Here is a 27,939-nt window from a genome sequence, read left to right on the forward strand (position 1 = left end):
CCCTCAAAGAGGCCGTACATGGCCAGTAACTTCGAAAGTCCGAAAAGAAAGCGCATTTGTTATTTTTTAAATCTATCCACACTAGAACGATATAAACCATCTATTATAGTAAAAAAAAAAAAATTACATATAATAGACAAGATTTTGGTTGATTGATGCAATATTGAATGATTTGAAATCATCATTATTGATATATTTCTTTATGAGAATTTGGCCATAAATATTGCGGATGTTTAGTAGTAACCTAGCAATCCTGTTTCAAGTGTCTTGGAAGGAGTTATTTCTTTGCATGGCATCTTAGTTGAAAATTTATTAAATATAACTCTAACTTATACTTTAATGTCATGACATATGCATTAATATTTTATAAACACAGAACAAAAATCTACATAATTCAAGGTATAGAATGTGTCAAACAAACTCTTAAAAGTGTGCATAGATGCATGTATAAGCATGTCAACAAATAGTTACTATAACTTGCTCTTTAACTAGCTGAATAGTAGAATATTTTTCTTGCTTATGCTGACTGTGGGTTGATCTAACAAGAAAATCTTTTAATTTTTTTAATTTAATCTCTGTTAAATTACCCATGCAGCAACAACATTTTGTTTATTTGATAGGCAAGAACAAGAACTGAGTTGACAGGTAACTTTATCATTATGCTCAATAATCAAATCATTTATGAGTGATGCACACAGCAAGTTTAATCTATCTTGTGACAGAAAAAGAAAAAGTTTACCGCCAAATCAGCATCAAGTAGGTGAGAGAGATAGAAAAAAAAAAGAAAAGAAAGAAAGGTCTGCACCGACGTTTGTCCCAAAGCATTTTTCACCACCGCGGCTATCGTCCACCCAAGCCCCAAGCGGCAACCTGGTTGGCAGGGTGGGGACCAGAATATCTACCCTATTAGCTTGACTGCTCTTTACTTTGAGACATCTAAATAATGATAAAAAATAGTGGGCTTCCAAGCCAAGCATCTCCTAAGAGAGATTAATCAGGACTTAGTAGTTGCTTACATGGCTAGTCATACTGAAAGTACTTTATGGGCCGAAGAGGGAGAGCTCCCTCGAGCACTACACGATCTTTATTTTATTGGATGACCAAGCATATTTTTAGAGAGACCAATAGAATACAGACTGGATGGTCGCTTATGTGGCCAGTTATACTGGGAGCACCTTATGGGCCGGAAAAAAGGAGCTTTTTTGGACACTCTACGATCTTTATTTTATTAAGTGGCCAAGCATGTCTTTAAAAAGACCAATAGGACTGCGGACTGGGTGACGCTTATGTGGCCAATCATACTAGAAATACCTTATGGGCTGGAAAGGAGGAGCTCCCTCGCGCACTCCGCGATCACGTATCCTTGTGCCTACTATATCATGTACCGCCATAGCGTCAATAATAATAATAATAATAATAATAATAATAATAATAATAATAATAATAATAATAATAATAAAGAAACGCGGACATCTACCCCCACGTGTCTCGATCCCCCACAACCCATTACTATACTCCGCCACGGACCCGGGGGGCATAACGGTCACATCACAAGCCCCAACCGGATTTCGCTCGCTCACGTGCTCCGCTGGCACGCCGCTTTCACCGCAACAGCGTCCACGTGTTCCCGAGCTCCTAAAGGGCGCAAGAAACATATCGTCTTCGCCTGTATTAAATTCGTCCCACTACCAACAGGAGGAAGTGGGAACCGGATAGAGAGAGAAAAGGCGAGCATCTTGCTCGCACGGACACAATCCCCCGAACGCGCGCTCTCTCTCTCTACCACGACAGAGCAAGAAAATTATATAAAAATAAAAATCAACTCAAATTATGAATAATTCCAACCGTCTGATTTGATCTCCCCGACACCGAGGCCGCTCGCTCGTGCTCGGATCTCTAGGCGGGGTAGCACCAACACGTGGGTTTCGGTGTCTGAGGACTCTTATAATCACGCCTTTTTTCGCCGAGAAGCGAACGGAGATAAGAGGGGGGAAGGGAATAGGGAAAGGGAGGAATCCGGCGAGAGATCGCCGGAAAAGGGGGAGGGTTTTGGGAATGTTGGCGGCGGAGCGGCCGGAATGGCTGCCGGAGGGGTGGAAGATGGTGGTCAAGACGAGCATGACCGGAGATAAAGATGTGGTAAAGTGGATTCGTCTCCTCTTTAGCTCCGTTCTCCGTTTTTTTCTTTTTTGTGTCATTATTTCTCTCTTTTTGCTGTCAACTTGCAATTTGTGCATGGATTTAGGGTTTTGATGATAAAAGAAGTGTACTAATTTTGTTTATTTCTCTTTTTCTTTCTTCTTCTCTTTTTTGTGCTTCATGTTATTGCCATTTTATATCGGAAATATGGAGTTGGATTTCTGTTTTGGGATTTTGTGGAAGTTTTAGAAGAATGGAAGAAGAAAACATTTGATAGACAGTAAAATGATAAGGGAAAGGAAGGGAGGGTTATTTAGGTTCTTGTGATTCTTACAGCTGAAGTGTCGGCGGCTCCTGAGTTCTTTAGGCTTCTCAACTGGTGCAGGTTAGAAGGGATAGAAACGGGGGGGAGGGGCGCATGTTAGCTGACACCTTTTTTTTTTGAACTTTACCATTCCAAAATTACCAAATTGGCCTTGTCCGACACTGCTGGAAATAACGATTAGCATTCTGAGGTGTTCTTAGGTTGCTGAGGAAGAAGTTCAGAGTAAAAAGGAATTGGGGAATCATTTCTAGTGGCGATGAATTGGCACGTGCCACTTTTTGATGCTTAAGCCCCATTGGTGAGTCGGTGTAGGATTTGCTTAGCAGCTGGGCTGTTATATGGTATAAAATGATGCATGTAGGTGAGTTTTTCTAAATAAGTTGTAAAGTGTCATCTTTTCCAATGTTTTGCTGATCTTTCCGCTTTGAGATGAGTATTTGAAGAGGGAAATAAGGATTTTCTTTTTAAATGATTCTAAGGTCTGATTTGCCACCCTTCAGTTTTGGATAAGATTTCGAGAGGTAAAAAAAGATAAGTCAATTAAGATAGCTAGATGAAATTATGACTGCTTTATTAACAACTTGCTCCACGATTTACTAGTTTAGCTAAAGTTTTCTTTTCAGATTTTCTTTTCTTTCTTTTCTTCTTCTTGCATTAATTAATTATCCTTTCCTTTTCTTTTCTTAAACCAAAGAAAGCATAAATTACTTCATATGTAACATGAAGTTATAGGAAAATTACATGATTTTTAAGGATTGTCTGAATGCATAGTGGATGTTCGTCTTGTGGGCTGTTCCTATATGTGAAGGGGAGATATGCATGGAATGCATCCTGGACAAGATCGTTTTATGGGGTTACTGAGTTGAAGTTGATCAGTGTCCCTAACAGATTCTCTATTTCAATGGTGATTTGTGGTGCCTCCAGAAACCTGGGTTGGTGTTATCAACATCATTAAAACACTCATCCTATGCCTCGCTTGCTTGACTTTTATATTTCGGTTGACTCGTGGCTTCTCAATATGTTTTTTTACCATGGATTGGGATATTATATGAATTGGATAGATGAGCACTGAAGCACCAGTCAGGAACAACCGCATTATAAGTTTAATTCACCTCATCATCCTCTAGGTATAATAAGGATTCCCAAGATGAGGTCAGTTTTCTGACTGCACTGATTATGAACATCATTGCCTGGACAGGGAATGAGAAAGTGCAATACAAGATATGGAAGTGGGAGTAAACTAGCAAAGAAACATGTGATACAGGGACTTAAATTGCGTGGAAAAGCAAAGAATACATGACGCATAACACACATGATTGGCCAAAAAGAGCGTAACATTCTAGCTGATCGACAAATTTAATCTCATATTGCTTGCTATTCAAGTGAGCACAGATCAAGCTGACCATGAGCTGAGTGCAAACAACTTGCAGCCTTAATGACATCTAGCCACGGTTGCAGTATGTAGAAGTCCTCTATATACATACATGTGTATAATCATATATAAATAAAGAATAAATCACTGAGAACATGCTAAGAGTATTTGTTTGTTGTATTATATGTACCAAAAACCTATTACATCATATCTCATTGATGCTAATTCAAGTTGGATATCATGCAATTAAATGATGGCTAAATCAAGGTTTGCCATCTCGGTAATAGGCCCTGTACCAGTGCCACACTAGCATAGTGTTGGTACAGTACGGTACAAAATTTTTTTGACATACCGAGTGTCGGTACGCTACCTGTACCGGTATCGGTACCGAACTAGTACGGTACGGTACGCTCCGTACCGTCTGGTTCGGGCTGATACGGCGAACCTTGGGCTCAACCATGCAACAAACAAAGGGAAGGAAACTGTGATGGTAGTATAGAAATCATTAGGTGCTGGAGATGAGGTGACCTAGGCATAAAGCTCAAGGGGCAAAGTTAGAGATGCTCAAGGATGCATGACCATGAAGAAGAGTTCATGGGCTCAAAGATGCAATCTTGTGGTTGATAATAAAAGCAGTGACAGTATGGTGAATGATGAGGTGAGTTCATTGGTGGACTCAGACACAACTGACTTAAACTCTTAAAGAAGGATGACAGTGTTTTGGCAACCACTCAGAATGGTAAATAACATGTATGTTGGTGAAGTTAACTGGCATTAGCAGATTAGCTAACAAAAATAAACTCATAGAAATGTAGACAGGCATAAGGCAACGATGCAGTCCCATAAGCATAATATCTTCAGACTTTGCATGTGGGCACTGCTGATACGAGGAACGCCACCACCAGATACCAAAAGTGGCACAAAGTATCTGACACTTTGTTGACACAAAAAGCTGATTTGTATGACCTTTTGTTGTTTCTCATCTTCTTTCTCTCCACCCCTTACTTCCCCTTTGCAGTATCTGTACGTGCTGTATCTTTGTCTTCTTTTGTCTCATTTTCTCCTGCTATCTCCTGCTATCTCTGATTTAGCCCTCCTACTATGAGAAAACCTGTGGACTCTATTTGCATCTATTGCTAGGTTTCATGTTTAACCATGAACAACTATTACAGTTGGCTATGACTGCTGCATGTTGCTTGCCCTATTGGCGGATCCCCTTTCAAGTCATAACAAACATTGAAAATATACTACTAGTGAAGATACATGTGATGTGATTCAACTCCAAATGATCTTGTGAGTGTGGAATACATCATAAAGTAAATTTTCCACCCGAAGTAAATTAACCAAGTACAAATACTTGGAGATGTACCACCCAATAGTCAAATCTTGAACCCTCCTCAAGCACAGGAGGGGGTGCGATCATGAGGGCAATGCTGAGTTTGCAATATTTTATCAGTGTTGTAGAGGTGATTGTTTAGTCTCTCTGGGATTCTTTGTTGACAAGTAAGTGATATAGCTCTAGAATTGTGACTTTTTGCTCTACAGGTGTATACCCATTCAGTCATGTTTGCATAATATATTAACTCCAGATCTTTTGGGGTTCATATGAACACTTAATTGTTGCAATAAGTTGAAAACGATATTCTGAATTCTAGTGACAAGAGTGGTACCACTGATAATATGCAGATCAAATCACAAATATGAGGTTGATGATGCTACTTTTTCTTTATGCTCAAGCATACTATTCATTTCTTGATTCTAGGAGGCACAGCTAAAGTTCACTCTTTAAAACCTTTTGAACAAAGAATTGTGACATGATTATGACTTTGCTCTGAACAATACAAATATCTCAGGAAAGCTGCAGTCATATTTCTTGAGAAGTAGGTGACTGAGGCAATATTGAGAGGACGGCGAAGTCTACGACATGAAACTAAAGTTTCAGAATTTGTACTGTGGAATTGGTCCTGATTATTTGAATTGTTTAGCTTAATGCTACAGAACCTCAGTTCACTTGATATTATGGAGGACCCTTCTTCGGAGTCATGCACTTATTTTGTACTTTATTAGACAGAAAACTAGTCCCAAATGATTCTTTTGTCTTTTTCCCCCTCCTTTTTATAGGCTGCTTGAGATTATACTTTTGCCGCCACAGAAATCTTGCTTGTGAGGACTGAGTTTTATTGGTTTTTCTGAACTCTTCTAGAGACGTGATAGTGAAGGAGAAGAGTTCTAAATGGCTACATCTTTTTGGATGAATCATAAATATCGAGCTGCTTGGCTAGAGATCCTCTTTAATTCCTAAATAATTTGTATTCTTGTTTATAGAGTTGCTATTCCTTCACAGTACGCTTTATCAGAATTATCGAAGGGAAGTTTTAGTTCCAATTATGAGCTGTAAGGGTATATTGATGGGAGATCGCTGCAGTCAAGTTATAAGAGATGTTGAAAGATAAGGCCACGACATGAAAAAAATGTAGTATTCTAGCCATCATTGTGAAGTTGGGAAAACAACATGGGATAATCATGTGATATACTAGTGAGGATGGTGATTTACAGCAGTAGTGGTGAAACCAAGGGGTGCTGGCAGTGGTCGTTGCTCCCCCGAATGTGTAAAATTCTACGAGTATAGTATATAATATAACAAAGGAAACCTAGTTCTGGTATTCTACTAGTCCAGGTCTGGCTCTCCCAAATGTGGAATACAAGGATAGGAAAGGAAAATCAAATTTGTGACCTGCTGGCTCTATTTCCTCATTACATTCCTATTTTTCAGGTACAAACTATTATCAAATAAGATAGTATTGGATTGGGCACATTAACCACGATGTGGTTTTATTAATGCTGTTTGGTTTTCTCAAGATGAGAAGATTTTTTACACCTCTATCACATGCTTACTGCTTTCCCCATATGATTCTTACACAACACATCCTACCCTCTTTTTTCCTTTTCTTTTGGTGTTCTTTATTAGCTAGTAACATCTCGTCCAAACTCCAGAGAAACTAAAATAGTGGCTTTCATCGTAGCAATGAGTCATTGTTGCGTTCTAGCAAAACAAGAGTCATTGTTGTGCCAGTTTGGTCTTTAGAAAGAAGCAATGACCAAGGAAAGAAGTGAAGAGCAATAGTTAAAACATTTTTTAACTCGTTGTTGTTGCTGGCAAGGATCCTTTCATATCAAGCTTCTTGATCATGATATTGTTTCCATTTAGAGGTTTTCTTAGGAAAAATCTTCCTTTCAAATTTTCGATGTTTCTCTTACATATTCATTGTCTTAATTTTAATTCTTAAATCTAATAGAAACATCTGTTTTGTCCATTGAGGTTCTTACCATTACTTGATTTGCCCATCCATTTTCCTAACCAACACATGCTCCAAATGAAGTGCACTGAATATAGGCCCAGTATGATCTTAGTAATAACTTTTTCACATAATATTAAGAGAGAGATTTCAAAATGCTAGCAAAAGACTTTGCTGAAAATCAAATGCTATTAAGTGACATCAAAATTATCATGCTATTGTTTTATCATTCCTAACCCCCCCCCCCCCCCCCCCCCCAAAAAAAAAAAAAAAAAAGAAAAAGGGACAAGGCAAATATCCTGTTTCCACCCCTTTGCAGCAGATTGGACCTACTAATGGATATAATTCTATGATTCCTTCTGCGAACTTACAGAAACAATCATCTAAGGAAAAGAAATCTCAAGTGTTGGGACTTGAGAGAGTGTTAAACTTTGGTTTACCAAAGTTCTGAGATTTGATTAATTTTTGAAATTTCAACGAAATTTCCTTCTGTAAATGTTGTGCCAATGTGTTGATGGTTGGACATAAAAGAGCCACCAAGATGTCTCATAGGTCCTTGCTTGTGAGATATGGGTATGTCTGTCCTTTCCACCATCTAGGATCAACCATGAGAAGAAACTGAGATACCAACAGATTTGGAACAACATGGAAGATGAGTGTGACAAGCCCACAAATCTATTGCATATTGGCAAAAATTAATCAAAAAAGGAAGGCAATGTGCATATATTATGTGCATGTTTATGTACATATATTTGGAGTTGAGTCTGTCGATGTTCTTTTTTGCTCGCAAGGTTTCAAATTCCACCAGTGAGTGCCAGTCAATGTGGTGGGGACATAGACCACCGTTTCCAATATGTATATAGGTGTTGCCGGCGTGCATAACACTTCGGCCACCCTAGTTTTATTTTCTTATGTATTTTCATTTATTTATTATGTATTTTCGTCTTTTATTAGTTGCTGGCTTGTATGACTGTATTTAGCTAGTGTAGTGACCCATGATGTTGTTGGATCATGGGTAGTTGCATGATCATTTGTGGGGATCATGGGTAGTTGCATAGGGGGCTATATATGGCACCCCATATCTACTGTTTGAGTTAGAGTATTTTGGAATGAAAACTTTGTCTTGACATCCGGTGGACTCCAGAACTTCCCTCCCCTCCCCTTTCTATTCTTATTTTCTTCTCTAAATCTTCTGTCCCGCATCAGTTTGGTATCAGAGCCAGCCAGGGCTTTGCCTCTGTGCCAACACCCTGATCCTGTCCATCTATTTCCCTTTCTGTCCCTTTCCCTGCCATTTTCTGGGCTGCAGTGGGACAGACTATAAAAAAAAAACCTTTGTTGTTTCCTCTGTTCCCGAAACTCCTACAGAAGTTCCACCCTGTGTATGGCGGAGCAGCGCCGGATTCCTGGGTTCAGGTGGGCGCACGAGATCTACGCTATACCCCGACTACCACAGACGCCGGAGGGTATGGAAGGGCCACGTGCAGTTCGCGTTGCCAAAAAGAGGAGCATTGCTTCCCTTTTTTCGTCTCTGTCTCTCAGATCTACCGTAGCAGCCGCAGACCCCATTCACGGAGAAGAGATTCGGGAAGAGGAACAGTGTTCGGAGCGGGTGGCCGGCCGCCGTCCACCACCGCAAGCCACAGGTTCCACCCTGCAGCAGTAGCCACAGAGTCCGGAACCACCTCCCGAAACCGTCGGGAGGTTGAAGGAGCACTGGTTAACGGGTAAGTCCCTCACCCGTTACCCAGTTTATTAGCCCGGATCCACTTCCGAAAAAAAAAAATGTGAGTTGCACGTGCCCCGACCCACGTGAGGCACACGTGCTTCATCGCACGTGAGTCGCACGAGTTAGTCAAAAAAAAAAAAAAAAACTGTGTACCTTTCTTCCCCGAGAACTCCATCGCAGAGCCGCCGCCGGCAAGCCGCAGCGCCGCCTCCTTGCCGACGAACAATGCCACCGAGCTCCTCTGCACGCTGCGCTGCTTCAGTCCTCGCCGCGCCGCTGTGTCGCAGCTTCACCCCACTCCGTCTCCTTTTCCTCACCGCTGCCTCGGTCACACTACCACCTCCCCCTTCATCTTCTCCGCTGCCTCCACCCTCCACCAACCTTCGAGTCCACCCTGTTCATCTCCCTCCCGGCTCACTGAGACCTTCTCCCTCCCATACCTCATCTCTAAAAACCCTAATCCCCTTTCTTCTTCTCCCTTTCATCTCACCGAGACCCCTTCTTCTTCTGTGCCGCCACCTCCGACTTCCGTCGCCGACTCCATCCTCCGCCTTCACCGATCCCCTCGCTCCCCAAAACGAGGGATCCCACCCTCCGACATCGCTCCTCTTTCACTCTCCCCCCCCCTCGGTGTCTCCCTCAGATCTTCTCCCAAACACACAGAGGGATCCGAAGCCATCCAGAAGCTTCGGGTCCCATCTAGTGCTTTTGATTTCGGGCGAGCGGGCCGACCCCAGCCTTCGGCCCGTTATCACGCAAGCTTTCTTGGCCCATTGTCTCGTGGACCTGGTTTTCCGACTTCTACAATTGGATCCAGACCCTGCAACGTGTTGGGCTTCCACAACGATACCCGCAGTTGGCCGTCTTCCAGCAGCATCTTCTACAAATCGTCGGGCTCTGGTTCTGCATCCTGCACTCTGACATCCAAACTCTTCCACTGACTCAGATCTGTAAGAAAAGGTTGTATCTTTCCTTCAACTATTTTTTTCAGCCTTTCCCTATAAATTAGTTTATCTTTAGATTGTTATTGCTTTCACTTTATGTTGTCGGTTTGAGATAGGATCTTAACTTTATAAGAGCCTGTGCCTCTTGAAAACACATATTGAGCCTTACAAATTATTTTCAAATCTTCAAAAGGCAACTAGGAAATCTTACTTGAATCTGGTGAAACCCTAATCAATTTGAAGGACCCCACTTTCATTAGATTAACCTGCAAAGATTTTGAATGACCCAGACCACGGTTAGCAGTATCTAAGGTCCTGATATTTAGTTATCACTTGTGCAAATTCTAGAGCATGACAACTCGCAGCGGTACATCCTATTCACATGAGATGTCTACCAACCCAAACCAACAGGTGTTAGATGCCATAGCAGCATTAGAAACCAGATTAGGGGCAAGGATCACTGACCTTGAAACTAGACTGAACACCCGCTTGACTTTGGCTGAAAATTCAATCACCAATCTCCAAGTTACTCACAACGATGGAGAGTCTGAACTTGGTGAGTTTGAACCGCCCCGTCCTAGAGGCTTTGGGCAACAAGGCCAAAGGGACTATCTAAGAGCGCGTGAGACACCAGATGAGCATGTCATGCGCAGTATTAAGATCGATGCACCAAGTTATGATGGTCGTCTAGACGCAAAAGTCTTCATTGACTGGCTCGCTGATATGGACCATTACTTTGAATGGTATAATCTATCTGAAGATCGCAGAGTTCGTTTTGCAAAAATGAAGCTCACTGGTCCTGCAAAGTTGCATTGGAACACAATAGAAAATATGCTTGCTAGAGCTAGGCAACCCCCTGTGGTACAATGGGATGAAATGAAGGAGAAGTTAAAAGAAAAATATCTCCCAACATCCTATAAGAGTCACTTGTTAGATCAGTGGCAACGATTGATTCAAGGAAACAAACCTGTGTCTGAATACATCGCTCGCTTTGATGAGTTCTTCATGCGATGCGATGCACGCGAGAGTGTGGAATTGACCCTTTCTAGGTTTAGGTCCGGATTGCGAGATGATTTACAAAAAGAGCTTATTCTACGCGAGGTCAATTCATTAGAACATGCCTATCAACTTGTCCAAGACATTGAGCGTTATACTAATAAGACAACCTTTAGGCGATTTAATCTTAAGGAGACCAATCATAAGTTTACCCACAGTAGTTAAACTAACACTTGGGGTAAGCCTAATATTAGAAATCAAGTGACAGAGTCCCCAAATATTAATGATCAAAAGAATAAGGGAATTTTAAGTGAACCACCGAAAATTTCTCGAGATTAGTGCTACAGATGTTTTGGTTTTGGGCATAGGGCTAGTCAATGTCCTACTAAGAAAACACTGGTCATTGAAGAAGATAGAAATGATGACGAGGATGAGTTGGTCTATGAACCAGAGATAAACCCTGAAGAGTCAGATGAAGGTGAGGAACCTGGCTCACTTGAGGGTTCCACTCCTTTAGGCGTAGTTAGGTGTGTCCTTACACAACCTAAGCAAGAAGATGATGATCGGAGGCGTCGATCCATATTTCACACCTATATCAAATGTGGGGAACATAGCTGTAAGGTTATTATCGACAGTGGGAGTAGTGTCAATGTTGTATCCACAAGAACTGTCAAGAAGCTACGGTTAAAAACAGTGCCTCACCCTAACCCTTATAATGTGTCTTGGGTGGATAAAACTGCTATACCAGTCACTGAGCGTTGTCTAGTCTAAATCAACTTTTCTGAATATAATGATAAGGCCTGGTGTGATGTTATTTCCATGGACGTTGGACACATCATCCTTGGTAGACCGTGGCTTTATGATTTGGATGTGACCATTTATGGCAAATCCAATTCCTGTTTTTTTGTTCACCAAGGAAAGAAAATTCGATTAAACCCTTTGCCTCCTAGACCTTCTATTGCTGGAAAGAAGGATGTGAAGGTTGAAAAGCATCTTCAAATCATTAGTCCTAAGGAATTTGAGAAAGCAGCAGCCCAAGAATCCATAGTTATTGTGTTAGTGTCCAAAGAAGTTAACCCTGATTTTCAAATAGATTTTCTGAAGAAAGTTCATCATATTCTGGAAGAATTTAAGGATCTCTTTTCTGAGGACCTTCCTGATGAGCTTCCCCCTATGCATGACATTCAGCACGCCATAGATTTGGTTCCAGGGGCGACTCTCCCGAACTTGCCTCATTATAGACTCAATCCGATTGAACACGCTGAATTAAAACGGCAAGTTGATGAACTACTCCAAAAAGGGTTCATCCGAGAGAGTCTTAGCCCGTGTGCGGTGCCTGTGCTTCTAACGCCAAAAAAAGACGGCACTTGGAGAATGTGTGTGGATAGCAAGGCAATTAATAAGATAACGGTTAAATATCGGTTTTCGATACCGCGATTGGATGACATGCTTGATATGATGGCAGGTGCCACTATCTTCTCCAAAATTGACCTTAAGAGTGGTTACCACCAAATCCGTATCCGCCCAGGTGATGAATGAAAAACAGCTTTTAAAACCAAGGATGGGTTATACGAGTGGCTGGTCATGCCCTTTGGGTTAACAAATGCACCTAGTACATTTATGCGAATTATGACCCAAGTGCTAAGACCTTTCATGGGTAAATTCCTTGTAGTCTACTTTGACGATATCTTAATTTATAGCAAAAACAAGGAACAACATCTTGAGCACCTACGTTTGGTTTGCAATTCACTAAGAAAAGAAAGCCTATATGCCAATTTTAAGAAGTGTTCATTTATGACTGATCGTGTAATCTTCCTAGGATTCGTTGTTTCTTCTGAGGGTGTTTCAGCAGACCCACAGAAGGTCCAAGCTATTCTTGAATGGCCCGAACCCACTACATTATTTGAGGTGCGAAGCTTCCACGGCCTAGCCACCTTTTATAGGAGGTTCATCAAGAATTTTAGTACGATCACTGCACCGATTACGGAATGTATCCGGAAAGGTGAATTTGATTGGACCGTTGCGGCCTCAAGGGCATTCCAAGAGATCAAGACTAGAATGACTGAAGCCCCGATAATGCGCCTCCCAGATTTTACTAAAGTTTTTGAAGTCTCTTGTGACGCATCTGGTATAGGTATAGGTGGTGTCTTAAGCCAAGAAAAACATCTTATCGCATACTTCAGTGAGAAGCTGAATGATACCAAACGAAAATATTCCACCTATGACAAAGAATTTTATGCAGTTGTACAAGCGCTGCGTCACTGGCGTCACTATTTGCTACCTCAGGAGTTTGTATTATATTCCGACCATGAAGCTTTGAGGTACTTAAATTCCCAAAAACGATTGAGTTCACGACACGGAAAGTGGGCTGAATTTCTTCAAGAATATACCTTCGTGTTGTGTCACAAAGCAGGTATTGACAACAAAGCAGCTGATGCCTTAAGCCGACGCGTAGCATTACTTTTTTCAGTAAGCATAAATGTTACTGGATTTGAACGTATGATTGACGATTATGCAACTTGTCCAGACTTCGCTGAGATCTATGCGAGCGTCTTAGAAGGTTGCACCAGGGACAATAGTGATTACCTTGTGGTTGATGCCTTTCTGTTCCGAGGAAACAAGCTGTGTATCCCTCAAACATCCCTTAGAGATTTTCTTGTTTGGGAACTTCATGCAGGAGGAATAGCCGGCCATTTTGGTAGAAATAAGACCATTGATATGGTCGAACAAAGATTTTATTAGCCTAGTTTAAAACGGGATGTTGCAAAAATTGTTAGTCAGTATTGTACTTGTCATCTATCCAAACAGCGCAAACAAAACACTGGTTTATATACCCCCCTTCCTGTCCCAGATCGTCCTTGGCAGGACATTAGTATGGATTTCGTGCTAGGATTGCCAAAGACTAGAAGTAAGCATGATTCCATTCTCGTGGTAGTGGACCGGTTCTCTAAGATGGCACATTTTCTACCCACTTCCAAGACTTCTGATGCCTCCAAAGTTGCGAGGATCATCTTTGATGAGGTCGTTAGGCTCCGCGGGCTTCAAACATCGATAGTAGCTGATAGAGATGTCAAATTTGTTAGTTATTTTTGGAAGACCCTCTGGAACTTTATGGGTACTAAGCTTAAATATTCCACAGCCTATCACCCTCAGACAGACGTGCAAACTGAGGTGGTCAACCGCAGCCTAGGAAACCTTCTACGATGTTTAGTGGGTGACCACCCAGGTAATTGGGATCTTCTTCTAACCACAGCTGAATTTGCCTACAATAGCTCTGTGAACAGGACCTCAGGCTTGAGCCCTTTTGAAATTGTCTTAGGCTATGTACCGCGAAAACCTGTTGATCTTATCCCAGTAGCACCTAACAATAGAATCTCTGAGACCACTGAATCCTTTGCGCAACACATGCAAAATTTATATAAAGAGATTAAGAAGAAAATTGAAATCAACAATGCGACATTTAAAATGGCCGTTGACTTACGTCGACGTTATCAAGAATTTCGAGTGGGTGATGATGTAATGATCAGAATCAGACCTGAACGGTTTCCACCAGGAGCCGTTAGGAAATTGCACGCCCGAAGTATGGGTCCATACAAAATTCTGAAACGGGTTGGATCTAATGCATATGTGGTGGATATTCCAAGTGATTTTGGGATTAATCCAGTTTTTAATGTAGAAGACTTAGTTACCTACCGAGGTCCAACAACTATTCCTGCAGACCCACTCAATGAGCCTGACCCTGACCTCACATCCAATTTTGAGAATATATCTCCTGCTTCTGTCTTGCCTCCTGTATCTTTTTCTCCACAGATCACAGACACAGTGGAACAGATTTTGGATGATCAGATTGTTAGTACGCAGAACGGTGGTTATCAGCGATACCTGGTCAGATGGCATGGTCGACCTCCGTTAGATGATACCTGGATTAGCACAGATGAGCTTCAGCGACTTGCTTCAGACATGTTGGAGCATTACCAGACATCCGTTTCGCCAGAGGCGAACTCTTCTCCGCTGAGGGGAGTTAATAGGGACACAGACCACCGTTTCCAGCATGTATATAGGCGTCGCCGGCGTGCATAGCACTTCGGCCACCCTAGTTTTATTTTCTTGTGTATTTTCATTTATTTATTATGTATTTTCGTCTTTTATTAGTTGCTGGCTTGTATGACTGTATTTAGCTAGTGTAGTGACCCATGATGTTGTTGGATCATGGGTAGTTACATGATCATTTGTGGGGATCATGGGTAGTTGCATAGGGGGCTATATATGGCACCCCATATCTACTGTTTGAGATAGAGTATTTTGGAATAAAAACTTTGTCTTGACATCTGGTGGACTCCAGAACTTCCCTCCCCTTTCTATTCTTATTTTCTTCCCTAAATCTTCTGTCCCGCATCACAATGTTTCACCGGCATGTATATACTGATCTAGTACTGGGCCACCAGCACTTGGTATTGAGTCCATTATTTTTTTTTCGATTTCTACTTAAAAGGGGATCATAAGTCATCATTTAATTGTTTTGTGTTTTGTCATTATTAAGCCTGATATTGATTGTTTGCCTGTTCACTATCAACTTAAGCTTGTAAAGCCTTAAGGTCCAGTGGTTAGCATGGTATTAGAGCTCAGATTTCTGGAGGTTGCAAGTTCAAATCACCTCCATATCATTTATTTATTTAATTTCCTGTTGTCATCTAGTCCTTGGTGTAGTCTCCGCATGTATGATCCGAGCTGCACGTGTGGTTTTGGGTTTGGGAGGAAGGGGGGGATGCTAGGCCTAATACATTCTGTTGATCCTTTCTCTCTTCTCAAGCTTTTGAGACCTAGTGGTTAATTAATAGGCATCAGTCAGAAGATCTATTGGCACAACATTACATAGCATTTGCCGCATCAGGATGCCCAATACCTCCAGCACTTAAGTTGTATGTTGTGTTTGTGGAGGTGCTCATACATCTTTCAAGTTTGAACTCTGATTATGATGTCAGTTGGAGAATTCCAAATTAGCTTCATTTTTAAAATTCTCTGTTGTTCAATATTTGCTAAATGGCATAGTTACATATTCTTTTTACTTAATTTTACAAAGAAGTTAGTATTAGAAGCAAAAGTATGTAGCATGGTTTTGTATCCAAACTCCTTTTGTTCAAGAACCTTGTGTCAAATTAAAGTTTTTTAACAAAAAAAATGCAGTGTCTTCACTTATATGAAATGGAAAAATTAGATGCAATAGAATATCTTACTCTAAATCATGATTGCCAGCTTTTCATTTCATTTGGGCTGTATTGCCATATGCTGACTTTTCTTGTACACAACATGATTTATTGGTCAATTCATTAATTGTAGAAGGTCGTTTAATGTGATTAATTGTCTTTTTCTTATAAATGATGATTAAATAGAAAGTCAATTCTGCCTAATAAATTAAACAAGGAGGTCATAGGTGAAAAGGTAGAATAAAAGATACATTATAGTTCATGAAAGTCATTTGGTATGTCACAACCATCTTACACAGGTTGCAACTTATACTACTGTGAATTGTTTATGTAATTTTTAGTGTTACACATGTCCAACATCTTCCCGTACATTCCATTCGAAAGAGGAGATTATGCACTATCTCAATTATGAAAGGGTAGATGGTTACATATCCAAACCAACATCTTGTTTTGGAGATAACGTGCATCCAGTAAGTTTGCTTCTATTATGGATCTATTTATTGACATGCTACGTGGAGTAATGGACAGTTTGTCCTGATATACTAATTTTTCAATAAATAATTAGCTTGCAGAACAGATAAAAGATTTTCCTGATTGGCTGCCTGCTGGTTGGGTTTTGGAGTTTAAAACTCGAAAGAGTGGCACGCATGCAGGGCGACAGTACAAGGTAGTGAAATTAAAACATATGCTTCGTTAGTTATTCATGAAAGCCCAATTTGTACTTCACATGATGCCTTACAGCCAAATTGATCTATGAGCCATTTGTTGTGTCACTATTGGGAATTATTCTGTTTAGGCAACATGCTGGTCCATATTATCTAATATGTCATGTGGTAAGCAGCTGTATTTGCTGACTTTGTGAAAATTTATTGTAACGTAGAGCATGTTTTAGTTGGCATGCCAGCTTGAATCAATGGCATAGTATCATTACAAGGTATGGTAAGAACTGATTTTACAAAATTGCCTATTTGCATGATCAGTGATTTAATTCATGGTTCCATATTTAAAACTGAAGTTCCTTAGTTCATATCTCGATGGAGTAAAGGTATCATATTTTCTCAATACTAGCATATAATATTAGCACCTTACACCTCTGATTTCCAATCATTACCAAGTGTTTTGCCAGCATTTCCTATTCTTTGCTAGACATACTTATACCTTGCATGTATGTGGTTACACATTCTTGCATGTATATTATACCTATATATTACATGAAAGTGAATGATATTTGCATTTCAATTTGGCTATACAGCTTATAAATTATACCTCATTAATCAAAATGATGCCCTATTTAATCTTGTACTATCTTTCCTCTTTGCCTGAGGATTGGATAATCTTAAACTAAACAAGTGGTATGGCAGGTCTCCCTTCTTTCCAACTAAGCGATTATGTTTCACTGCAGGCACCTAAGGTTGTCTTGGTTGGAATTTAGGCACCAATTTAGAAGCTTGGTCATAAAGCCAACCATATATATGTCAATATATATTAAGAAAAATTACCCCTAAAAGCGGATTCCTTGTAAATTGTACAACTTATCTAGCCTTGCTTGTCAAGGTCATGGCATTTAAACCTTGAAATTACCTTTCTAGGTTCATCTTGAAGAGCATGGAGATATATAGCCCAAACTCCACCTTCATTATTGCAATTAGTCTCTGAACTAAAATCTAGATAATGGTACTTTATTTAAGTACCATTAAACAAACTGACACTGGAAATTGACCTTTGCCTTCATCTACCAAATATCTACCTCACTGGAATGCAATTGGACGACAATAATTTGAGTATTCAATATAGAATTTAGCTGTTAAATGCCTTATTTTGCTATGGCGAACAATGGATTTTGCTTTATTTCTTTTCTTGGCTGGTCCGTGGTTTTTGGTTATTAGTTTTGGCAATAGAAGTTCACTCTTCACGATCTTTCAATCATGCCCTTATTTCGAAATTCGAACAAGTGTTGTATGCACCAAATTAACATACATACACCTCATTCTAGTGGCTACTTTGATCAAATTATTTTCAATCTTTCTTCTACCATTTATAGCTCTCCTTCAAATTGGATGAGTTTTTCAAAGGGTTCAAGGTAATTTCAACATCTTTTTTCTTTTATTCAGGATAGAGTTTAGTTGTTTCTTGTGTTCCTGTTTGGACCCATTAAATTCTTTCCATGGGCTCTTAGTATTGGTCCCTATCTTTGTCTTATACAAAGTTTTAAGTGCCAGTAGCACCCAGGGTGCCAGCCACTAGCTGGCATTGGAAATGTGCAGCTTGCTGTGTGCTGTTTCGACATGCAACACATATCAGCATGCCCCTGACAGCACCAGCACTTGCTGTGGCAGACAAAAAAAAGTGGGTTCAACATGGGCTTATTTTAGGTTTATTTATAAAAAAAATAATGTTCTAATTTCTAAACTTGATTACAGGCTATTTAGAACATGTTTCATGCATTAAAACATTATTTTGATCCTCTACCTAATGTCATACAACTGAAAAACTATATATGCATGATGATTACTGTGAAATATGTCAAGTAAGTTTTTGACATCCTAATAATTCACTCAGATAAATTTAATGTCAAAGCAATAAAGATAGATTCATTAATCAGAATCTTGTTCAACTAATATAAATCATGGCGACTTGCCAACACATTGTTAAATAAAGTACACTAATATGACATCTTTTAGATAACACTAATAACGCATGGACATTACCTCATCCCACATCGAGTCCCTAGAGGGTTTGTAGATGTTCACCTTAGGTATCTAATTTTCATTATGGGGTTGGTAGATATAATCTAACTACTACTGAAGTGATATGAAATAGCGGTACCACTCATTATATTACTTACCTTATGTACTTTATGCACTGCACTGGATCATGTAATATATAACCTAAGCAATATAAATGGACGGCATAATTGGTACACCAACAACTGGCTAGTGTGAATGAGTGTGTCTATTGGTTGGGTATGACTGTACATAGAGTTTGAAGAAACATGATCTGATTGGCTTTTGCCATAACATGTACGCTTCTTCATGATAGCTTCAGGACATAAGCTGCAAGCTGCACATAAGATTTCTTCATATCTACATTAAATGTTCCAAAATTTTGCATCTGACTTGGGAAAAGGCATATCAATTCAGTAATCTCATTAATCCTGTGCTTACGGCTGGTTGCCTGGTGTAGTATCAACATAAAATTCATTGTCTGACATAATGAAGTATCAGAATATGTCACGGAAAAAAGGGAGCAACAACTTATAGGAAAAAACAAGTAATATTTGTTTAATGAATGTCCTCTGGTATTTAAGAATATCCTTTTATAATAGAATGCCTAAAATATGAGAATGACAATTTTGTTCCTTTTGTTTCTGCAGTGCTACATCGATCCAGTTACTGGTTTTAGATTCTATTCCAAGAATGAAGTACTTCGGTATATCAAGGATGGAATGTCGTGTAATCCCAGAGCCAAACGGAAAAGAAGTGTAGTTACAAAAGTTACTGAAAATGCTTGCTCTTCAACCAGTCAGAGAAAAGGCATCAAGAGAAGCACCATGGAAAATGTTTGCTCTTGATTAAAACTTCCTCCTTTTCCTTTATTGTCTTATTGTTATTCAATCATCTGAATCCTCTCTGCATCAGATGGAAATTCTGAACTTTCTGTTAATTAGCAGGTTAGATCTCAGATTGAATATACTCCAGATGGGTTGCCTAGTGGCTGGATAAAAGAAATTAGATACCGAAAGACTAGCTCGAGATGTGGAGCAAAAAGAGACCAGGTGCTACCTGATGCAGCATCAGCTTTTGTTTCTGCCATGTTAATTATTTTCATGGATGTATACTTGTTATGATGAATGATTGAGAGTTAATTGCAGTATCTACTCAATACCATATTGGTTTAACCTGAGGTCATTGAGTTAAGTTAAATTGGCATTGCATTTCATTATCATGCCACAATCTTGGCATAATGTTTCAAGTTCAACTATTTCTTAATCTGATCTCCCTTCTGGAACAAGAATATTATACCTATTACCCTTCTAAATTTAATTGGGCTACACAGAATATAGAAAGGGGAATATAGGATGGTAAAACCCCTTAATAAAATTGAACATGTACATGTGCCTGCTGTATCACATTTATTGGGAGATGTAACTCCTGAATCATATTGCTATGTGTATTTTTTACACGAATATTATGTTGTCGCTTTGCTTATTTATTTTTTTTGATATTAGGATCTTCTTACAGTGTCAGTGATCCTTCTGCCCTAGTCATTTCTTCTAGCTAAGAAGGATTCTATGCGTTGTTACATGGACACGGATACAAGAATCATATTCGAATGCATATCTAAGTGTTCGACCATGCAAGAGAAAGAAAGGCAGATCGGGGATATGCTGGAAAGGATATAATTTTAAATAAATTTTATATTTACACCTTTAAGTATTGTTTGTTAAAAATAATTAGAAAGCTTTAAAAAATGAAATTGTTTGTTAAGGTCTTTCTTTATACATGCTTCTTGTTCTAACTTCCAATTTATCTAAGGAGATCATAAAAATAATATTTTGCAAAGTTATTATTATACCTACGTCCTTGACCGATTTCTAAATTAATAAATGTTCACTCCGAACATCAAAACAGAGGGGTTAAACTCATTGTTGCAAGACCTCAACTCTTGACAATTATTAAAAGTGGAAACCAAATAAGTCCATAAATATCCACGTAGCTGGTACTTATCGAACTCGGATACATATCTGAAATGGATGTTTGATGCTGGACATGAGTCCATGTAACACAGATTCTATGTGGTAAAGGTGATCACAGTGGAAGTAGTCGTAGCAAGGTTCTTGAGATGACTGGTTGGCTTCTAGAGGCCCAATCTTGTAAAGTGTTTGTATTGTCTTAAACAGCTAGATAGTCCATTTGAACAATTCATACATACAGCTTTAACTTTTGTCAAAATCTGATACAGATCACCCACTAACTATTTGTTGGAGACTTTTGGATATGTATGTGCAAATGTTTGGATTTTTGCATAAATATCCTTGGAAAAATTTGCTATGCAATAGTAGAGATTTTTAAAGGGTATAGGTGCAAGAATCTGGAAGGGCATTTTTGTCTTTTAAATTTACATGGTAAATCATAGATGCTTAGCAATGGCATTGCAACACCAGTGGTTCAAAGACCAAAAAATATCGCTTCAAAAGTGTATGTATGCGAATATCAACTTTATAGTGATATGCAAGTTTTACTATTTGGGGAGAAGATATGCACAAAAAACCCTGATCAGGGTAATTAGACCATAAACTATTGGAGTAAGTTTTATATGTTAATTAAACATGCAAAAACAAAGAAACTAATGATCACATGACATAAGTCACTTAGTCTTAGATAATTTTCGGATAGTTTTCCAGTTTCATGGGTGTGGCTGCTATGTAGTCATTAGCTACATATATGTGTCATAGTAGTGCTCTTTGTCTCTCTTGGTTTCTGTGGCCTTTAGTTTGGTCAGTTAAGATACAGGCAGTACCACAATCACATACCATTATACATGGTGATTCAACCCAACAATAGATATCTAGAACAAATGTTCAGGCCTCACGTATGATTGTCTTTAAAGATGATCGGGGACTGAGGAACCTGATCCCTTGCTCTGCTCCAAGCAAATTTATGGCTAAGTTTTTAAGAGTTACATAGTGCAGCAATTTACTGCAGAAGGTGATAGCCTAGCACGCACGGTGTCATAATAACTTTTACTCTCATATAGAATAAGTAAACAATATTGAAGATCCAGTCATTTCTTTATTGCATACTTCTTAAAGCTAAAAGTGTTGGTATTTACAATATATTGTGATGCATCATATCCTGATGTGTATCCTGTTCTATTGAATAACATTAACCTTCCAAGTTCCAAGGATGAACATGCTGGTGCTTACATTCTTCTTTCACTTTAAATGTTGATAGCTACTTGAAACATCATTTATTACTGTCTTCCATGTAACCAGTTCCATTTTTATGTCCTAGTAATTTTATTGACTTTTTTTCAGATGATTTGGTTCAATGCAACTTGTTTTCCTAGATTACTTTTAATTTGGTCCTTACTCCTTAGGTTTTATTTTTATATTTATACTAGATGGTTCGCCTGAACTAAGTTATATGTATTTTATTGACTTCATTGGTACAGTACTACACTGATCCAGTAAATGGATTTGTATTCCGGTCCCGAAAGGATGCCATTCAGTATATTGAAACAGGAGAAGTTAGTAAATATGCAATTAAACCAAAGAATAGAAATACCAGTGGCTTGTATACGTCCAAAAAGGAATCCCATGTAAGTGTGAGTCGTCTACTTTCATTATTTTCTACATCTTTGAGTACTTGCACTGTTATTTCCAACTTCATTTTATTTTCTATTACTTGTAGCTTTGTGATATGCTTGACAATGACATAATTTTATTGTTTGGTGACCAATTTTCCACAATATCAACTCTGAAACACAAGGATGATGATGCAAAATGACTATAAGGGTAAGGGATGAGGAACTATATAGCTCTGCAACTGGAAGGCTAATTGTAATTTCTCATGTGTTTTGGGGATTCTGTACAAAATAGGAAGAGGAAGATAATTAAATAATGAAACCAAAAGTGATACGGTGTTCAGTACAAAAGATTGTTCATTGGTAATAGGTAAACATGAAAAGTATTTGGAAGATCCGATCAACCGCTAGGATTTGGAGTTATAAATCAATTCTGCAAGAGAGGCATGCATGGGTAGATGGCAAGTGGTTATCATAGATTGCAAGTACTAAAAATACAGTTGTCTATGCTCATTGATCCGATCGGGGAGAAGGAAGAATTTCCTCAACCCGCTCTACTCGAATCTCAAAAAAAAATAGTAAATTTTTTTGGCAAAAATAGGGTCTAGGTTTCTTTTTCTTTCATTGATCCCCATAACAAAGAGAGATACACAACATCTATTTATATTAGTGAGGTCTGTCCTTGCATAATTTGAGTTGGATTCTTCTTCCGGTTCGAATAGGACTCAACTTTCCAAAATACATATGGTTAGTGGAAATAAATATGAAAAAACTAAAATTCTATAGGAGGTGGGTCTCGACTTTACATCGACTTTGCTTCAACTGCCCCACCTAATTCTTCCCGGATTTGGAGATATTGTTACATGAAGTAGAAAATTTTGGCTACAGAGGCACTACCTTCCTTCTTTTTTTTTTTCGGGGGGGGGGGGGGGTGAGTATATTGTTGCCGCCTATTTTTTTGAGTTAGGATGACTAGGCGGGTATCATACATTATTACGAGGATTAATAGGGCAGCACCAGCCACAATATGAGAAGCAGTATTGGAGACGGTATCCAGGCTAGAAAATCAAGGCCGTGATTATGAAGTTGATCCAAATGTTTATGAGGCCCATAGGCACTCTATGTGGAACTAAAAATGAATTACATACTGTTTAATTGCTATAATTGAAGTATTTATAACTTTATTGTTCATTTTATGGTCAATCATTCATGTGTTTGTTTAAACTTAATCTTATTTTCTTTAAAACTAGTATCACTAAAGTCAGTTGATTTCTTAAGGACCTAAAAACATTAAAAAAATATAAAAATTAGAAAAATATGATGTCCACCTCCTTAAACTACAAAAAGAAAAAAAGGAAAACAGAAAGAAGGTTTCATTTATCGATATCAGCCGAGATGTTGCAACACATCATGTGCCAATACGATATTATACTGTTACTCACCAACCTGGTACCTAATCAATACTGATATATAGATAATTTGCTTAAAAGAACACCCTTAATATTGAAAGTAATTGCTCAGTGATATCACTTGCACATCAATCTTATTTAGGATCTTCATTTTGATTTTTTGTTCTGTTCCATATTCTGTATTTTTGTTCTCTTGAATTTTAAGCCCTCAACCTATGAGTTTTTCCTCCGTAGTTGTACTTCAGCATTTAGTCTTGTCAAGTAATACTGAATTATCTGCACATTGCAAGCGCTGTAGCACAATTTCCTAAATATTTGTCATAAAAGCTCATCTAAGATTATTGTTAAAAGATTTGATCTTAACTTCATTGGAGACTTATCTGTAGGCGACATGCACTGCCCCACTTGCTTTCATGATGGCTCCTTTCTATGAGCAATTGTCTTGCGAGCCCTCTGTTTCCAAACAGCCTTTGAAGTTGTAGGTTCAAATGAAAAAAGAAATTACTTTATACCTTGAACCTTGTCACACGTAGGGTATCGAATGAATGAAATTAGCTAAATTTTGATTTTAACAAATTAGAGTCTCTTCATGTAATGCCCTCCCCTTTTTTTCCTCACCCATCACACAATGATGCATGCTGCAAACTCTCTCTCTCTCTCACACACACACAGACACACTTCTCACATAAAATTAGTGAGACGTAGAGGGAGATTCATGATAACATGAAAGGTGATGCCAGGTTTAGAGGGAGAATAGCAGATTCTTTTGAATAAAAAAACAGAAAAGTAAATGTACTTGTCTTTTTTGCTTATTGTTGTTGCAAATAGACATAGAGAGGGGCTAGATTAAATGAGGTAGTTTGAATCTCTATTCAGAATAGAGTCTCAGATAAGGATCTTGATTATATTTTTAATGCATCTGTAATAGTGTAGTTTTAAACAATTTTTGAACTCCATCCTAAAAATCTTTTTCAATTCAAGATTTTTTTGTGGCTTTTGGTGAGATTTGAAATTTTATCTTACAATTAATAGTTAGCAAAATAACATGGGCCTTTTTTAATTCCTGAATTTCAATTTATTTCTGACAAAAATTAGTCTATGAGGCATACAAATTATAGAGTGCCGCTATACCATGCTTGCTTTATTGCATGTGCTGCCGCAGCAATGCATTGAGTGCGAGTGCCTTGTGCATGTGTAGCCATAGTGATTTCCATAATTTATGTCACCGAGGTTGATGAGATAACTTATGCAGATAGACACATTGCACTAGGAAAAACTATTATTATGCAAAATTTATGCTGTTCCAGAATTTGAAAATTCTATTCCTATCTGAAAGTCTTTACAATATAGCACCTAATTGTTACACACCCTTGATTTGGTATACTTGCATATCTGTTCATTGTCGTGCTTGTCCATTGTATTTAAGTATTTCTGGTAAAATGCTTACAAAGTTTCCATTTATTTTTATCAATTGAACTTTATATGTATATAGTCCTTGTTCATCTTCTGGTATGAACCAAATTGGTTTTCTAAGATTTTCACCATTTTTCCTATTTCTTTCACCTTGTTTGGTAGTTTCGTAGTGCCCTATATAAGTTTAATTCCAAAGTGGTTGAAATATTTCATACAATTTTTCTGTTCTGATAGATGAAAGGGGTGGAAGGTTGACATTGTGTTGACAGAATATATCTTAAAAAGCTTGCCAAGCTATGAAAAGGAATGAATTTCCATGAGACAGGAAGAAATTTTTAGTAGTTTGATATCAGTAGTGTCAGTTGAAGACATTCCTAACTAAACTGTAATGTGCATTATATATGTGTTACATAGATCCAAGGAAATTTTTGCTTGCCAATAGTTAACTTGGAAGTCATTCCATGATTTCCATCAAAATTATCATCTTTCATTCTTTTTATGCTAGTTATTAGGGGTTATTCTTATTTACTCTGATTATTACTCTTGCTTTTAGCACTATCTGTGTTGGTTTATTCTCACTCTCTTCATTTATCTGCAAATCCCATGCAATATTTCCCTTCCATGAGTTTTGTGAACCATCAAAGAGATCCATACTTAAGTTTTGACAGCAGAACCATGATATTTCTCATTGTATTGTTAGGTGCTATCTTTAAATGTCCATCTTTAGCCTTTTTTTGAGTGTGTTTAGATTCTTCCATCCATGTTTCTTATGTAGAATTCTGTCACAGCCTTCTCCTGCAGCAAGAAGAATAAAATCACAAGGAACTGCAGTAAAGCGATGCCTCTTTTCAGAAGGAACACCTGACCCAAATGTGAAGATAGTGACAGAGATCAATCAGTTGCCTGAAAGACTGTCCGTGCCACTTCTGGAATATCCTTCAGCACAGAGTAAAGTCCTTCACTATCACAGCAATAAACTGGAAAACTTGTTGATTTTTCCACAATGAATTTTCATCTATTTTGTTGAGATTTTGGTGCAAATAAACCAGGCTAACCCTCAATAAACTTGAGGAAAGATGAGAAGGAGCTGAAGGTGATGCAATTAAATTCCTGAATATCGAATGGCATTGGCACATACTTGTTGGTTTTGGCTAGGACAAAATCTTAGACCCAGACCAGCTTCTGAATGCTTGTCAGGCTTGGGGATATGCAAGAGTAACCTGTATAAATTTAAAATTTAGATACAACCCAACCTTGTACTAGACCTGTGTAAGGAATCTGATGCCATACTAGATTGGATCTCTATCCTGGTGGATCTATCTTTTAGCCCTAAATTCTTTTTGTGGCATGTTTGTTACGTTGAACGGATGGATGATTCAAGATTTTCACTTCTATCAGTAATTTTACAGGCCATGCTCATCCTTCTAATTCATGCATCTTTATTGCAGATATGGGTGGAACTGACTCTAGTTGCAAGACTTTGTCAACTGTCAAGGACTCAGGGAATTCAGAGGATGCTCCGGAAGATAGAAAGCTTGATCCAAGATGTAATGCAGTGGGAGTTTCAAGACGGACATTGGAGTCAGAAACAGTTAATGTTTCAGAACCAGCAATCGATAAGTTACCAGAACCTTTGAGCGATGCTATGTCAGAGGCATTGAACAAAACCCTTGAACTGTCACCGAGGAAGCTGGACCTGTTGAGCGATACTACATCAGAGGCCTTGAACAAAACCCTTGATGAACTGTCACCGAGGAAGCTGGATGTGGTACATGAGAATCTCTCTGAAATGCAAGACAAAGAGCCAGACGAAGCAGCAGATAAAATACCAATAGAGCTTGAAAACATGAGGCCTCACCAGCAAGAGAATATGAGCCTGCCAGCTGTAGAAGGTAAGCTGGCGGAGGAAAGAAAACTGGATCCAAAGATCGAGGAACAGATGCAGCCCAATAAGCGCCGTAGGGGACGTAGGCCTGGCTCAACGAAAGCTAAAGCTCTGAAAGCACTAACCATGCCACTCCGGGCTTCCAAACGTTTGGCTGCACTAAGAGCTGATCGCATGGCCAGTTCTGGAACTATTAGCCCCTCCAGTGGTGCACTGGCAAAGTTATCTGATCAACGCCAAGCTCATCCAACAGCTACCAAGAAAAACAATCAGCAAAAGGAGATACCCATTATAGACTTGGAAATTCTGGAAGAGCCAAAAAGCAGGGAGCGTCCGGGTGAACAAGCTGCTCCCGTAAAGCAGGTTTATCTGGGAGAACTGAATGAAAATAAATCAGGATCCCCTCTCAGATTACCATTTGGAGATTCCTGGCCGGATCCTTGCATTGAGTTTGCTTTCAAGACCCTTACGGGTGATATTCCGGTGCTGGAGGATACTGCAGCCATCGAAGAATATTTCCATCGGCACCTGGGCACGAGCAAGAGCCCAGGCCAGCAAGGTTCAGCTTCGTTAACTTTCAGCAACCACAAAAGTTTCAGCCAGGGCGAGTTTTGTGTCCAGCTGCAGCCGCCGGACAATCACCTGTCGCCATGCTCGTTCGAGAATGGGCTGCAGTCCAGCCAGAAGGGGAACGAGGAAAGGCACTGGCTGCCAAAGTTAAACCGGTAAATTATTCAACCTAAGGTGAAATTAACCATGTATATAGGAACCCAGATTGTGTCTTGAACTATGACTCTCCATTTTGGTGCCTTCGATAAGGCCATGCTGTAGAACGCTCTGTAAGCCTTAGTAGATTGATGATATCTCATGGTCTTTGCATCCTTTGGTTCTGGGTGCAGTCTGGCTTGTGACACCATAAAT

General features: G+C 39.1%; 1 protein-coding gene across 7 annotated transcripts; it reads left to right on the plus strand.

The window, feature by feature from the left end:
- Nucleotides 1–1,832: 1,832 nt before the first annotated feature.
- Nucleotides 1,833–27,908, plus strand: LOC103712110 (uncharacterized). 7 transcript variants are annotated; one of them, XM_008798516.5, is made up of 8 exons: nucleotides 1,833–2,139; nucleotides 16,347–16,475; nucleotides 16,571–16,672; nucleotides 19,379–19,564; nucleotides 19,676–19,780; nucleotides 22,180–22,326; nucleotides 25,922–26,081; nucleotides 26,582–27,908. In XM_008798516.5, exons 1-8 carry the CDS (start codon nucleotides 2,056–2,058, stop codon nucleotides 27,745–27,747), a joined length of 2,079 nt encoding a protein of 692 aa, XP_008796738.3. In that variant the 5' UTR covers nucleotides 1,833–2,055; the 3' UTR covers nucleotides 27,748–27,908. The 7 variants fall into 7 exon arrangements, with proteins under 7 accessions (XP_008796738.3, XP_008796735.3, XP_008796737.3 ...); XM_008798513.5 differs by having other exon boundaries at nucleotides 1,926–2,139; nucleotides 19,673–19,780; nucleotides 22,180–22,332; XM_008798515.5 differs by having other exon boundaries at nucleotides 1,927–2,139; nucleotides 19,673–19,780.
- Nucleotides 27,909–27,939: the final 31 nt, after the last annotated feature.

This window comes from Phoenix dactylifera, chromosome 3 (genome assembly GCF_051530095.1).
Source record: "Phoenix dactylifera cultivar Ajwa chromosome 3, Ajwa_hap1_PhDact_Kaust_v1.1, whole genome shotgun sequence".
NCBI classification, from domain to species: Eukaryota; Viridiplantae; Streptophyta; class Magnoliopsida; order Arecales; family Arecaceae; genus Phoenix; species Phoenix dactylifera.